Source organism: Arabidopsis lyrata, assembly GCF_000004255.2.
Source record: "Arabidopsis lyrata subsp. lyrata unplaced genomic scaffold ARALYscaffold_2, whole genome shotgun sequence".
NCBI classification, from domain to species: domain Eukaryota; kingdom Viridiplantae; phylum Streptophyta; class Magnoliopsida; order Brassicales; family Brassicaceae; genus Arabidopsis; species Arabidopsis lyrata.
Genome location: NW_003302554.1, coordinates 10689869 through 10704686, shown reverse-complemented (window position 1 = coordinate 10704686; position 14818 = coordinate 10689869). Strand labels below are relative to the sequence as shown.

At 34.4% G+C, this 14818-nt stretch overlaps 2 protein-coding genes and 1 long non-coding RNA gene across 6 annotated transcripts; all 3 read right to left on the bottom strand.

The window, feature by feature from the left end:
* Positions 1–213: 213 nt before the first annotated feature.
* Positions 214–9607, bottom strand: LOC110224237. 3 transcript variants are annotated; one of them, XM_021010122.1, is made up of 10 exons: positions 9346–9607; positions 9130–9219; positions 7572–7630; positions 2785–3283; positions 2489–2692; positions 2335–2424; positions 2153–2260; positions 1310–2067; positions 742–1215; positions 214–669 (listed from the first exon to the last, which is right to left on the bottom strand). In XM_021010122.1, the coding sequence occupies exons 4-8, from the start codon at positions 3271–3273 to the stop codon at positions 1753–1755; spliced, it is 1206 nt and encodes a 401-aa protein (XP_020865781.1). In that variant the 5' UTR covers positions 3274–3283; positions 7572–7630; positions 9130–9219; positions 9346–9607; the 3' UTR covers positions 214–669; positions 742–1215; positions 1310–1752. The 3 variants fall into 3 exon arrangements, with proteins under 3 accessions (XP_020865781.1, XP_020865780.1, XP_020865782.1); XM_021010121.1 differs by lacking the exon at positions 7572–7630; XM_021010123.1 differs by lacking the exons at positions 7572–7630; positions 9130–9219; positions 9346–9607 and adding an exon at positions 3431–3625.
* On the bottom strand, positions 3636–7561 carry LOC110224236. The gene is made up of 5 exons (XM_021010120.1): positions 7162–7561; positions 5397–7074; positions 4695–5320; positions 4321–4605; positions 3636–4234 (listed from the first exon to the last, which is right to left on the bottom strand). Exons 1-4 carry the CDS (start codon positions 7191–7193, stop codon positions 4476–4478), a joined length of 2466 nt encoding a protein of 821 aa, XP_020865779.1. The 5' UTR covers positions 7194–7561; the 3' UTR covers positions 3636–4234; positions 4321–4475.
* Positions 9608–12295: 2688 nt separating the features above from the next.
* Positions 12296–14715, bottom strand: LOC110230689. Of its 2 annotated transcripts, XR_002333823.1 has the most exons (3): positions 14352–14711; positions 14112–14207; positions 12296–12522 (listed from the first exon to the last, which is right to left on the bottom strand). It is a non-coding gene; the product is annotated as an uncharacterized LOC110230689 (long non-coding RNA). The 2 variants fall into 2 exon arrangements; XR_002333822.1 differs by having other exon boundaries at positions 12310–14207; positions 14352–14715.
* Positions 14716–14818: the final 103 nt, after the last annotated feature.

Here is a 14818-nt window from a genome sequence, read left to right as displayed (position 1 = left end):
ATATTGAACAGAGTTACTTTAATTTATTATAGCTGTATGTTATGCTGTAATATATTATATCATAGCGCCTATTTAGTTTGTAAAATTTATGTAATTACTCAGTTTGACAGCTACGATAGATGATTTTACCATAGCATTACTAAAATATTACATGACACTGATTTTAATTTTTTTTTTGGATGCTATTGTACTTGTTTTCATGACACAACCGTGTTTTATAAAAGTACTGACAATCCCCATTGATAACAATCCAACATCCATATATTACAGAAGCCCAAACACAGAATACAAAAAAAAGTCTCATGTCCAAGGAGAAGTTGTACCAAAAGCAGCATTGAATACTAAACACAGAATACTAAATTAAACCAAGTCTCATGTCCAAGCAGAAGTTTAACACATGATCACCTTGTCATCTGGCCATGCAAGAGTTGTGCCAAATGCATCTTCCAAACTCACAATTTCATCAGATGGCCTCCAAACTGCTGCATCACTTACCTTCACGATATCTACCCACACCTTAACTCCATTAGAACCCAAGGGAACAAAATGGACCTTCATATCTGGGTCATTTGAAACCCATCGTCCTTCAGCAACTACCCGCTTCCTTCCGGTAATATCCATCAGCTTGCACTTCTTATTCTCCTTTGAAACAACTTGATTACTAATACGCTGCCAATATAAATAAACCAACAGTCAGAAGACTAAGCATAAGCAACTTAATAACATATCCAAAACATCTACCTGAGATTTTCGAAGAGGAGACTGTGAATCTGGAAGAGTTTTCTTCATTGGAGAGCTTGTACCTGTTGCATCCTCAATAGGAGATTCAGAACCTGTACCTGTTGTAGATTTAGGGCCTGATGTTGCAGATTTTGCACCTGCTACAGATTTAGAACCTGATACAGTTGCTGCAGAATTCTGAAGAGGAGATTTGTGACCTGTTGTTGAATTTTCAAAAACAACTTTACTGACAGGCCAAGATACAAAAGCCATAACACAGTCCTCAAGGTATGTCATTTCCATGGTAGGCCTCCATATAAAAGTTTCAGGCTGATGGACTTGATCCACAAATACTTTAACTGCCTTTGGTCCGAGAGGGAGTCCATTAACCAATGCGCTTGGTTCTTGTGTCTGCCAACGACCTTCAGCAACAATCACTTCATCGCTAGACAAATCTAGTAGTTTGCATTTGTTCAGAGAATTTGTTCTAAGACCCTATCAAACGGTTTCAAAACAGAAATTGAATCAGTATATTGATCATGATTCTATCTATCAAGTAATATGGTTCTAGCTGAAAACTAAAATTTACCAGAGGCGCAATATCTTCTATTTGGATGTCCTTGTCAACTAGAACACACTTAGAGGCTGGCCAAGCAATTATTTGTCCAACAGCTTCCTCAACCGTGAACATGTTACTTGCTGGTCTCCAAAGGAATGCATCTGGTTTGGTAGCAGTTTCTACCAACACTTTAAGATCTGTAGGGCCTAGGCGACAGTTATTCACCAAGTCATCAGGATCAGAAGAAAGAATTCGCCCCTCAGCAATGTTTTCATCACAATGAGACCAATCATACAACACACACTTTGGGAGTGCTCTTTTGTTCACACTCTACAAAATATTGATTTGAAAAATGTCAATTATAAAATAAAAATAAGGAATCACTGATATCAGACATTGATGTGATCTAACTTACTCTAGCAGCTGAGTTTTCACCTATTTCAGCTTCTTGTCTCTGTAATATTTAAAACTAGTCAAAATCTATGTAATAACTCAGCAACTAAATGTATAATTTGAGAACTAATAAAGTATCTAACCTGATTCTTGATTTTCAGTAATTCCTCTTGTAATTCATTGACCTTCTTAACCAATTGAACTTGCTTCTCTTGCATGTCAGTCATACATTTGGTCTTTATTTGGAAACAAGCTAATTTTGTCTTACTCATGCCTCTACCCATTGCCCTGAGCCGACCAGGATTGTCAGGTCCTAGAAGTTGGGAGAGGTGATCTTCTTCTGGATTTGTTGTCAATGTTGGAGCATCACTACCAACCAGCTCAGCTGCCTTTTTCTGCAAACAAAAAATACAGATTCTGAGTCTAACATGTAAGAGAACCAAATTCAAATACACATTCTGTGACTAATTTGCAACTTACAATCTTCTCAGCTGCATTCGTATTCACTGGCGTACCATCTTTTTTGGTACGCGACTTGACCCACACCTTCAGCCTAGTCACTTCTGATGGATCTCCACTTTCAATTTTCTGGAAAAAAAGGTAAAATATCATTAAGGGTATATGGTATATAACTGTAAACTTACAAGTAGAAATATGCTTACCATATCCTCTGCTAGTCTGACCATTCCTTTACGACTAGTAGTGTGAGGAATCTGTTTCCTTCTCCTTTCTTTATATTTATCACTCACAACCTGATAATTAAACATGTTAATCACCAACAGACCATCAAATAAACATAACAGTTGAAATCAATACCTTAAAGCTTGCACTTGTTTTGATTTTCACAAATTTCTGCCAATCAGCTGGATTAATATTATTTGGTCTCAGATTCATCCTCTGTTGGTTATTAGTAGCCCCATTAATGTCCCTCACTATGCGGGATTTGTATGATCTCCACAAATTTCCCATTTGCTTTAGCACAGCAACCTTTTGAAACTCTTCATCCAGCTCAAATCTTGCCTGCATTCACTTGCCAAGAAAACATGTAAAAAACTTAAACTGCTCTTAAGTTATGGAAAAAAGAAATGCTCAAATTGGATAGAAAACATTACCTGAATAGATTTCCAGAGAACAGTTTTGATTTCTTCGCTAACATTCTTCCAAGTATCAATTGTGATTGGTACATGTTCCCGTACCAATGGACCTACATAAGATGACAACTTCACTGATCCCGGACCATAAGGATCTCCCATGAGAGTGTAGTCAACTCTTTCTCGAACATTTGGATCCTTTGCGATGTTTTTCATCTTTGTTGGTCCTCTATGTCTCTTGCGCTTAGCTGGACGCTCATTCTCATCTGTCAACTCAAGCTCACCTTCAGCTTCTTCCTCATTGTTAGCAGTCACTTCAGCTGCTTCAGTCACGTCTACATCTGATCTATGCTCTTCTTCTTGTACTTCAGCAGCTTCAGTCTCTTGTTCTCCTTGTACTTCAGCTGCCTCAGTCTGTGGTTCCACAGTACATATAAATTCTGGTTCATCAGTGTCTTTTGCAGCCTTACTTTTCTTTTTTTGTCCACCCTTCTTATTTGGACGCCCCATATCAGTTCACCTGCATGTAAGAACAATAAATTAGAACATGTTGATGCTGATAAAATACATTTAACAGAAAATCTAAATGACAGTGATGTATAATAAAGACTAGGCATACACCAGACAGAGTATAAACAAGACAAGCTGAAAATGAACAAGAAGCTACATTTGACACATATATGCCTTCACAATCAGTTCTAGCATTTTCAGCTTCATCCATCTCAAGATCCATGTCAACATCTGATGGCAATGGTCCAATATCTGCATTTCCGTCTTCAACATCTTCCTTACTGTATCTTCTTGAAGAACCTTTCATGACAACATACCAACTTGATGAATCATCTTCTCTTGAATAAAACACTTGTTTTACCTGAGAGGCTAATATGTATGGATCCCTCAAGAAGCTGACTTGACTTTGATTCAAGTTAACAAGCGTGAAACCATCTTCGACCTTAACTCCATTACCTCTTACTGCCCATTGACATCGGAATAGAGGTACATAAAACACATTGTAATCAAGTAGTATGATATCAGTGACTCTCCCATAGTATGATACCAAATCAAACACTTGTGAAGTATCTTTAGCACTAGATCTACACATAGCAGTAGCCTCATAATAAACCCCACTATTCTGACTTTTTCTTTGAAGTGAGCTTGTGTGAAACTGTTGACCATTAACTATATACCCTGTATAAGACCTAGCACTACACCGAGGACCATAAGCCAACCACTTAAGAGTATCTTCATGTCCATTTGAAACTATTGGTATCTACCAAATGTAAAAAAAACAAAGAACAGTCAGAAACAAAAGGATATGAAAACCAGAATCATGAATGCATACCATTCAGATATATTATTACTTGCCTGCTCTTTTAACCAAGTAGCAAATTTCTGAGCATGCATAGTCCACAACAGTGATGCTTCACGTCTACATCTTGGATATGAGTCTTGTAGATATTGCAGGTGCATGCTTGAAAAAAAAAAAAAAAAATGAACAATTAGTCTCAGCGGATACCAAAGAAACAAATCGAGTAAGAAGATATTACAGAAACTTACTCCACATAAGGATCCAAGGCAGCAATATTCTGAATGACAGCAAGATGTGCTATATTTTTCTCCATTTCAGTGAGAGTAAATGAAGTGCCTGCGGATATAGGCCGACCTTCTAGAATAGAGATATTCTCATACTCTGTATTTCTATCCAGTTTTTCTTATACACTAGTTGACTTTTTCAGAAAATCACTACAAAACTGCACACATTCTTCTGCAAGGTAAGACTCTGCGATACAACCTTCCGGTCTTGCAGGATTTCTAACAAAGTCTTTCAGAACTTTCATGTACCTGCAAAGTATTAAATATAAACATTAGTAATGAAACAGATTTTGTGTTTTCAAGAATAAAAAGGATGAAGTATATAACAGAAGCTATACCTTTCAAATGGGTACATCCATCTAAAATGGACTGGTCCTCCAAGACGAGCTTCCCTTCCTAGATGAACTGTCAAGTGTACCATGATATCAAAGAAGCTGGGTGGGAAAAATCTTTCAAACATACAGAGAGTTTCAACTATTTCAGCTTCCATTACTGAAATCTGCTCCCTGTCAATAACTCGCTGACACAACATGTTGAAGAATGCGCACAAGCGAAAGATTGCTGTCCTAGGTCCTTTTGGTAACAATCCTCTAAGTGCAACTGGGAGTAGCTGTTGCATCAATACATGATAATCATGTGATTTGAGACCTGTTATCTTACACTCCTCTAATGATACACCCCTTGATATATTAGAGCAATATCCATCTGGACCTTTAAAATCAAAAAGCCGCTTGCAGAAAATTTTCTTCTCTTTCTTTGATAAAGACCAAGGAGCTGCTGGAAGGTAAGTTCTCTTTCCTTGTGTACTAGGATGTAAATCCTTTCTTATCCCAAGTTCTTGCAAATCTTTACGAGCATTAAGACCATCCTTTGATTTTCCACAATGCAACAATGTAGAGACAATGCTTGCAGCCACATTTCTCTCTACATGCATTACATCCAAATTATGCCTCACCGGGAGATCCTAGCAAATACAACAAAACCAAACTTAAACCCATAGTATAATTGACTAATTCTGAAAGTTAATCAATTAAACATACCTCCCAATACTCTAGCTTGAACAAAATGGATCTTTTCTTCCATCTTGATAATTCTTCCTCGTCAACTGCTACTTCTTCCTCTTCTTCTGATTCACTGGATTCATCATCAATATCAGATCCTGAGTCAAGATATTCAGTCCTTTTTCTCTTCCTTCCAGATTCTTTAGCATTACCAAAATCGTTTTTGAAGTTTCTCAGATTTTGGGAAATTTCACGACCAGTTAATATTCTAGCCTTTCTCCCATGTTCAGCTTTCCCATCAAACCATGCCTTCTTATCCCGATAACTATGTGTTGGTGCTAATCCCTTTCTATGACACATAAAAACATGCTTTCTGCTAAATTTCAGCCACATACTATCTGTGTTTTTTCCACATATAGGACATCCCATTTTACCCTTAACTTTGCAGCCTGCAAGATTTCCATAAGCAGGAAAATCACTAATAGTCCAAAGAAGCATTGCCTTAAGAGTAAAAATATTTTTACCAAAGGCATCATAAGTCAACTCTCCCTTCTTCCACAGATGGTTTAAATCATCTATTAGTGGTTCTAAGTAAACATCAATACTATTACCAGGCTCTTGTGGTCCAGGAATCAACAAGGTAAGCATGATGTTCTCCTTCTTCATACATAAGTGAGGAGGCAGATTATAATTAACTAACAGAACAGGCCAACAACTATACCTAGTATTCTTCATGTTGAACGGATTAAATCCATCTGTGGAAAGTCCAAGCCGGATGTTCCTTTCTTCAGCTGCAAAGGAAGGGTATTTGTCATCCATTTTTTTCCAAGTAACAGAATCTACAGGATGATGGAATTTTCCATCGCTGCTCTTGTTACTAAAATGCCACCTTAAGTCCTTCGCCATTTCCATAGTTCTGAACATTCTCTTAAGCCGTGGGATTATTGGAAAGTATCTCAATACTTTCTGTGGGACACCTTTCTTTACTTCACCAGTGTGCATGTTAACCTTCCACCTTGAAGCCTTGCATTTTGGACAATTATCGAGCTTCTTGTACTTCTTTCTAAATAGGCAACAATCATTTACACACGCATGGATCTTCTCATATCCCATGTCAAAGCTCTTCAAAAACTTCTTCACATCATACAATGATGTGTGAAGCACATTCTCCTTGGGTAACATCTTTGGCAATGTCTCAAGCGGTTCATTGAAGCTCTTGTCAGACCAGCCATTATTTGTCTTAATTCTAAACAGCTCCACAATAGCTGATAGCTTGCTATGGTTCGCACAGCTTGGATACAATGGTGTCTCCGCATCTGCTAGCTTTGCAAGAAACTCATCTTCTCTCTTTTCTTCACCTTCAGTTATCTCAACTAAGTCACCCTCTACAATCTCACCTAAGTCACCTTTACTAGCTAACTCTTCATCTAAATATTCAGCAGCTTTATATAAGTCAAATATCTCCTCATTCCAGTGGTTCACTTTGCTTTCTACTTCAGCCCCAGAGCTCACTTCTCCATGATGATACCAATCACTCCGCCGCTTGTATGCCTCATCCATTCCTCTTGTTACAAGATGATCAACCACATCACTGCCCGAGTGACGATCAATATTACGGCAGTCGATGCATGGACAAACTAGCTTATCAATGTCTCCTAAAGCCTCAGTCACAGCTCGTACAAATTTTCGAGCACCTCTCTCATAAGCAGGATCAACTCTTAAGAATAGAAGGGAAAAAAAAAACTCTTAAAGTAATTTAAGAGTTGTCCAACATTTAAACTGTTAAAGTATTTTAATTCCTTACCTGCAGAGATGGACCCATGACTTGTCCAACATTATATGTACTAAGCGTAAGTAAGACCTTTAGAACAACAATTCAACCATAAGATACCATCTCAAGTTCTAGATAAGACATTAACACAATCTGAAACTCAAACATCTAACTGTGGTCAAGATAATACATTATATTAACACAAAGACAACAACACAAACTGACAAGAACACAAACACATAATATCTGACAATTATTATCTCAAGTTCAGATACTTAAAGCACTACACTAAGTTTAACTCTTCACACACTTAAAACATTACACTATGTTTAACTCAAACTCAAATATAACTCAAACACATTATAAATAACAAAAAAAAGTTGAAGAACAAACCAAAACAATAGTAAGAGAAAGAAAAACTACAAAATTAGTTTAGGACTAACATGTGAGTGATTACAACAACAAGATAAGCTTCAGTTCCCCAATAATGCAATCACCAACACTTGCAAAACAATAAAATTAGTTTAGTCAATATCCTATTTAACAATAAAATCGATTAAAACTTTCAAAACCAAAACACTATTCTCGTTTCTTCATCAGGCGAAGCTCAAAACTATAAACTAAAGCACGAGCACAGATAACTAATTCTCATTCACAGACATGCAAAAGGATAGCACTTAATAGAAAACAGATCGATTAATATAACCCCTAGATTTGAAACATGGCTTGGATTTGAGCTTAATCGCGAATACAGTTCAATTAAAAACAGTTCAAAGCATATGAACCCTAAAATCGCAGAGAGAAATTAAAAAAAAAAACAGATAGAAATCGATAATTTCAAGCTTGGAATCGAGCATATATTGAGCGAAATCGATAATTTCAAGGACTGTAATCAAATCTAAACAAGTCGAAATCACATTGAAATGAGAGAAAGAATGTAGTTAGAGTTGGGAAGAAAGAGATGCCTTCGATTTGAGCTAGAGAATGTGTCTGCGGCGGCGCTGGAGAATGTGTCTGCGGCGGCGCTGGAGAATGTGACTGCGGAGGAACAGAAATTTATGGCCGGCGACAAGCTTGGAATCGATTTTGGTATGCAAATTGGCTAGGATTAGAGAGAAATCGTGGATCTGAGAAGTTTAGGTTTTGTTACTAAAGAGAGTGAACAGAGGGAAAAGTTTGTGTTTTCTCGAGAACAGAGGGAAAAGTGAATTATTTTGGCTAAGTGTTGGCGGAATAGGTCATTTTTGTTTCCCGCTAAAGGATTTGGGGTCTTAGCGTTTATCCGGTGCTATTATAAAGTAACCAAAATTACGAACTCATATTTTATAGCAGTTTAGGAAAATGTGCTATCTTCTACTGCTATCAATGTTGATTTTTCTTGTAGTGGCATTAACAAAAAGGACTTGACGAAATATCTGAGATCCAATCTAATCCAAAAATTAAAGTATCTAGAGCTTCCGGATCAAGATCCTAGGTATTGTGAGTTAAGGTGTGAATATCCAGATTTGATTTGGATTACATTTTATATATAAATTTATTAAATTATATATATATATATATATATTGTATTTTTATAAAATTTCTGAATTTTTAGAGTGAACATAAACCATGTAAAAATCTATGTAAATGTTATTGTGACAGTTTATATTCCAGATACATACATATATTGGGGGATCCAGAGTAGTTGTTTCTGAGATCCAGATCCAGATATCCCTAAATTTCTAATATAAAAATCATTAAAAAAAACGTTCATATTCTCTATTTTTTGTTGTCTTTTACATCATGGATTATCTGAAATTTTTATTTGCCTCGATTTATCCAAGCTGTTTTCATATTTTACGATACATACAATTAGTGTTTTTTTTTTCAAGTTGGTTCATGTGTAAAACCTATTCTACTAATTAAAATATAATGCAATCATCAATTCAGTCATCAGTTTTATGTTAGGAGGGAAACGGTGTAGATAATTTATTGAAAACATACTGAAAAATAGAGAGAAACCTTGGATGACGATTTCGCAACGCGATCAGAATGAACAGCAAGAGATCCCATGTTGGTTGTTGATAGATTTTCGAAGAAGAGAAAAGGTATCTGCAAATACATTAATGAAGTAACTAACATATGTAAGACATAATATATATCAATAATATCATGTTAATAATTATGTCAATAAGCCAAAAGGATTAAATTCAAAAGAAAAGGTATCAGCTTCCATACACTCTTCTGTCGTTTAGACAACATATATGTCTTGACAGCATCATGTGGACATACTCATTAGGATCTATAAGGATCCGTTTGCCATTTTTGGATCTGATTATAGTGTTGCAGTTAGAATTGGATTGATGCTGAAATGGAGAAGTTTTGACAGAGAGAGAGATAAGAGACTGATTTTGATTTGTACACTAAGAGGATGATAAAAGGATGTGAATACATGTGAGAGAGAGATAAGACGTATATATATAGACAACAAAAATATGTGGGTGGCGTTTGTTATTGTACTAAAACCCTAATTGAAAGTTTTCTTTTATTTTCTTAATTTTCATTTTCATTTAAATAATTAATTTATATTTATTTACTATGAAATTTGATATATAAAAAATAGAAAGAAATCAACAATTTAATGCATTCCATATAATGTACCAAATAAAGTATTTTCTGGTCAAAATAAAAAGAAATAAATTTGTAAAATTTTGGAAAGATATATAATTAACAAAAGTACGACATGTGTAAGTTAATCGGGATTTATAACTTATTTACTGATATCTTAGGATTTTTAGTTATATATTCACACAATTTTTAACTATGTGAGTATTTGCCTCAGTAATTCTTCTCTATTTTATGCTTTATTTCTTTCCATTTGACTCCAAAATCACAACATAATCATTCCAACTTGAAGATTATAAGTCTTGCTCTATTTTAATGATTTGATATGCGATGATAAAAATGTTTATCTCCTCAAATATTAATGAAAACAAATATTAAAAATGAATGTGTAATTCATTTGTTTATAATGTTTTTATAAGAGGGTACGAATCTGTATAATAATCCCCGAATAAAAATTACTCATTGCAAATTCAATGCACAAAACTATAAAATCAATTTACATGAAAATTCAGTAACCCCATTACCTACAAGAGTCTCAACGACCTTAACTCGATCTACTTCTACTGACCTATCATATATAAGATTTGAGGATATAGAGTCATCTTCATCGACATTGCGAATCTCTCAACTTATATACTATATACATGGAATCAATATCAAGTCCTCTTTAGGCTGCTCTTTTTGCTCTCTCACTCTGAATATTCTTCAACCTCATTCCCACTCTTAGTGTGCAAGAGAGTTTGAGCACTTGCGGAGCCATATGTGCAATACACCAGTGTGATCCAACGTTGAACTACATTTAGATAACCCTATTTCGCTTCTAAAAAAATGACAATCTTATGATCACAAATTATAGAACGGTCGAACACAAATCATGAAGTACATAGCATCTTCCACTTATAAAAGTTAATTAGTTACGATAACATGTATATGTTTTAATGACACTAATATAATCATCACAATCTAATTAGCTAAAGATCTCAACAAGTTTTACAGATGGACCACTTCACAGCATCAACGACCAACTGCGTCTTCTTACTAATCTCCGGCCACCTTGATTATGTTCCCATAGACTATTACTATTTCAACTTATGCTATAGTAAAGATAATGGTAAGAACCTGATGAGATAGCTATATAGAAAAAATAGCAAAAGAAAAACCTATGGCCTATGCTTAATTTTTGAAATAGGGACCCTAATTACATGTATAAAAATTCAAAAATTGTTTTGGACCTTTACACATTATTTTTTAAGGTAATTTAACAAAGTCCGAGTGGAAATGCACTCCTCACACATGCATATATATATACGACATTTGCTAAGACATAGCATTTGCACTCGGACTTTATTAAATTACCGTATTTATTAATGTATTTAAAGGTCCAAATTTTTTTACATGTAATTAATTAGGGTCCATATTTCAAAAATTAAACATGAACCACAGTTTTTTTTGCTATTTTTAGCCAGCCCTATAAAGATAATGGTAAGAACCTGAGATATCTAAATCAGTCGAAAGTTGATAAAGGAAAGAGCAATGAACGATAGATTGGCAATGCGGTTGCGGTTGAACAGAACTGAAGGGAGGCAGTGTCGGACAAGATGGCCCCAACCAAGTTTGTGGAGACATAGGAGGGAAGAGCTCTAATAGATATCAACATTTGGTAAGACATAGCCCATAGAGTATTAGAATATGGGCTTCCAACTCAAAACGATCCACACATGTCCAACTCGATCCGACCCAAAGGTGGTCCAATCATCGACAAGGCCCAAAATTGATGTCGTCGATCTAAGCCCGAACATTTCGAGATTAATGGCCAAAGAGCCATCATCTCGAAGGGGCGTATTAGGACATAATGTCCCACATCGGAAGTTGGAAGAGATCCTAAGTAATATATAAGGGATATGGGCCACTCCACTCATTGCCAATTGGTTTTGAGTTGGAAGCCCATATTCTAATATGGTATCAGAGCCCGATCCGTACATGTCCAAATCCAATCCACCATCGGCCCGGCCCAATAGTTGGCCCGCCGATTCATGCCCGAGCATACCGAGATCAATGGCTAGAGCCATCATCTCGAGGGGGCGTATTAAGGATAATATTATCCCACATTGGAAAGGACAAGGGATCTTGACTAATATATAAGATATATGGGCCTCTCCACTTATTGCCAATTGGTTTTGAGTTGGAAGCCCATATTCTAATATAGAGCTGCACCTATAGGCTACCAACCTACCACCCATTGCTTCTTTCGTCAGTCTTTCCAATACTTGCTCTAGTACCAAGTTTACATATTTACTCTTTATATCTTATATGTAACTTTAGTTTCTATATTGTATTAATTTTCAAAGGTTTTATCTTTTTTGTTATACAAAAATATATGTTACTCATTTTATCTTTGTTTAACTTGTGTTACTCATTTTAAATGTAAAATGTATTTCCTTATAGATCTATTCTAATTAAATTCAATAGAACAAATAAATTTATTTTAGTTCATAATTGAGTAATTTAAAAACTATTCATAAATAATTTCCCGAAGACATCACATACTAACTTTGAGAACAGATTAGCAAAGGGAACTTGGTAAAAAATGTATTCTTTTAATCTTTACATGTCATAAAATTATAATATACAACTTCAAGAAACCAAGAGACTATATAATTCAAAAAACTAAGATATCTCAGATCTGAGTATAGCCATCTTCATCGCTAATATCAATCTGCACTTTCATATGATCATATGATAACATGAACATGAAGCCATCTTCGACTGCTCTTCTCGTTCACTCACTTTCTGAATAATAAGAAAGTCAAAGTGTGACAATATCGAGATGAGAAATTACATCAACATATAGCACCTATGAGCTATCAATGTAAGCTACAAAAAAAGATAAAAAGGAAACTTCATAATTACTTAGTTACATATCTCGAATTTTCCATTTAGTTCATCTGCCAACCCATAGTCGTCCATGCTTAGTTCAACTAGTAGAGAGATGTTCTTTAACGTAAAAAATATGAGACGAGGGAACATCAAATTATTATAGTTATATAATATAACCTCATTATATAGTTAAGCATAAAATATGAGTTGGTTATATTATATGACCACAAGAATTTGATGTTTCCTGTTTCATGCTTTTTGCACCGGAGAACATCTCTCCGTTAGCCGAGCTAAACCAAAACTAGAGGCTGGCTCATGATCAAAATGGAATATTCGCCATCTGTAATTGAGTAGTTTACAAAATTTCTTTTCTATTTTTCTTAATTTGTAACCTACAAATAGATCTCATAGAGGTACTATAGCTTGAGGTAATTTTCTCATTTCAAAATGGTTACATTTAAATATTCTTATCATATAATTCTCGGTTATTATATGTATCCTATGGATGTTTGGATCTATGAATAAATTGTTGCATGTTTCATACAACTAAATATCCATTAGCATATTGAGATATAAAAACCATAGAATTAGTTATTATCTAACGTAGAAACTGCAAAAGTACTCTAGTGTAACTTATCAACTTAAATGAAATATCCAAAAAACAAAAATACCTTATCAGGAATCGAAACAAATACATGAATGAAACCAACATATGTAAGGTATGATACTTATATATATAACAAGATCATGTAACTATGTGAATAAGGCAAGAGATTGTTCTTTTTAAAAAAGATTTTAATTAACTATTATAATAATGCATTCACAATCTACCTTTACATATGTTGATCCAAAAAATTTCAAAAATCATAATTTTTTGTGCGAAATACCATTATGACTATTTTTTACTATGGTCGAAATTTAAGATAAACCCATATAAATACCTAACCATAAAGATGAATTAACATTTTTGTAGATAGAACTTTCCGTTGAAATTTAAGATAAACCCATATAAATACCTAACCAAAAAATAGAGTATCTAGAGCTCCTAGATCTGAATCTAGGTATTGTGTCTTAAATTTCATAATACCTATATCCGATTCGGATTAAATTTTATAAAAAAATATCACAAAATAATTATATTGATATTGGAGGATCCGGATTCTACTAGGTGTTTTAAGATCCGGATATCCCCAAAAAAAAATCCTAAATTATAAATATCATAAAAAAAAGGTTTATAAAGTCCATTAATTTTTTGTTGTCTTTTACAGCATGGATCGTCTTACATTTTTGTTTGCCTCGAGATATACAAGGTTTTCATATTTTATGATACATACAAATAGTGTTTATGCGTTTAAGTTGGTCCGTGTTTAAAATTTTCTAAGAATCAAAATGTAATGCAATCACCAATTCAATCATCAGTTTTAAGTTTAAAGGGACATGGTGTAGATCCAAAAAGTTTCTGATAATTTATTGAAAAAATACTGAAAAAAATAGAGAGAAACCTTGGATATCGATTGCGCAATGCGATTAGAATGAGCGGAAGAGATCCCATGTTGGTTATGATAGCTTTTCGCATATGGAAGAAGAGAAAAAGGTATCTGCAAAAAATACATTAATGAAACTAACATATGTAAGACATACTATATATCAATAATATCATGTAACTATGTGAATAAGGCAAAAGATTGAAATTCATCAAAAAAAAAAAAAGGTACTTGCATAACTATGTGAATAAGACATACTATGTAACAATAATATCATCGTTTGGACAAAACATCTCGTTAGGATCATGAATTCATGACCAACACATCATTTCGGAGTTTACTGATCCGAATCCGGTCGAGCGAATATATGTGGATACGATGATAGTGATGCATTCGTGACTTGGATAGATGATGAAATGGAAAAGTTTAGAAAGAGTGAGAAGAGACTAGTACTTATTTTGAGACGTACACTAAGAGAGATAAGACAAGGATGTGAATATGTGAGAGAGATGATGAGGTTATGTGTGTCGTATGTTGTTTTACGAAGAGATAAGAAGTATATATAGACAACAAAAATATGTGGGTGGCGTTTGTTATTAAAATGAAACCCTAATTAGTTTTTTTTTTTTTTTTGAATTTTCATTAAAATAATTAATATTTTTTTTTTTGAATATAACTTTTGATATAAATAAATAGAAAGAAATCCACAATTTAATGCATTCCTT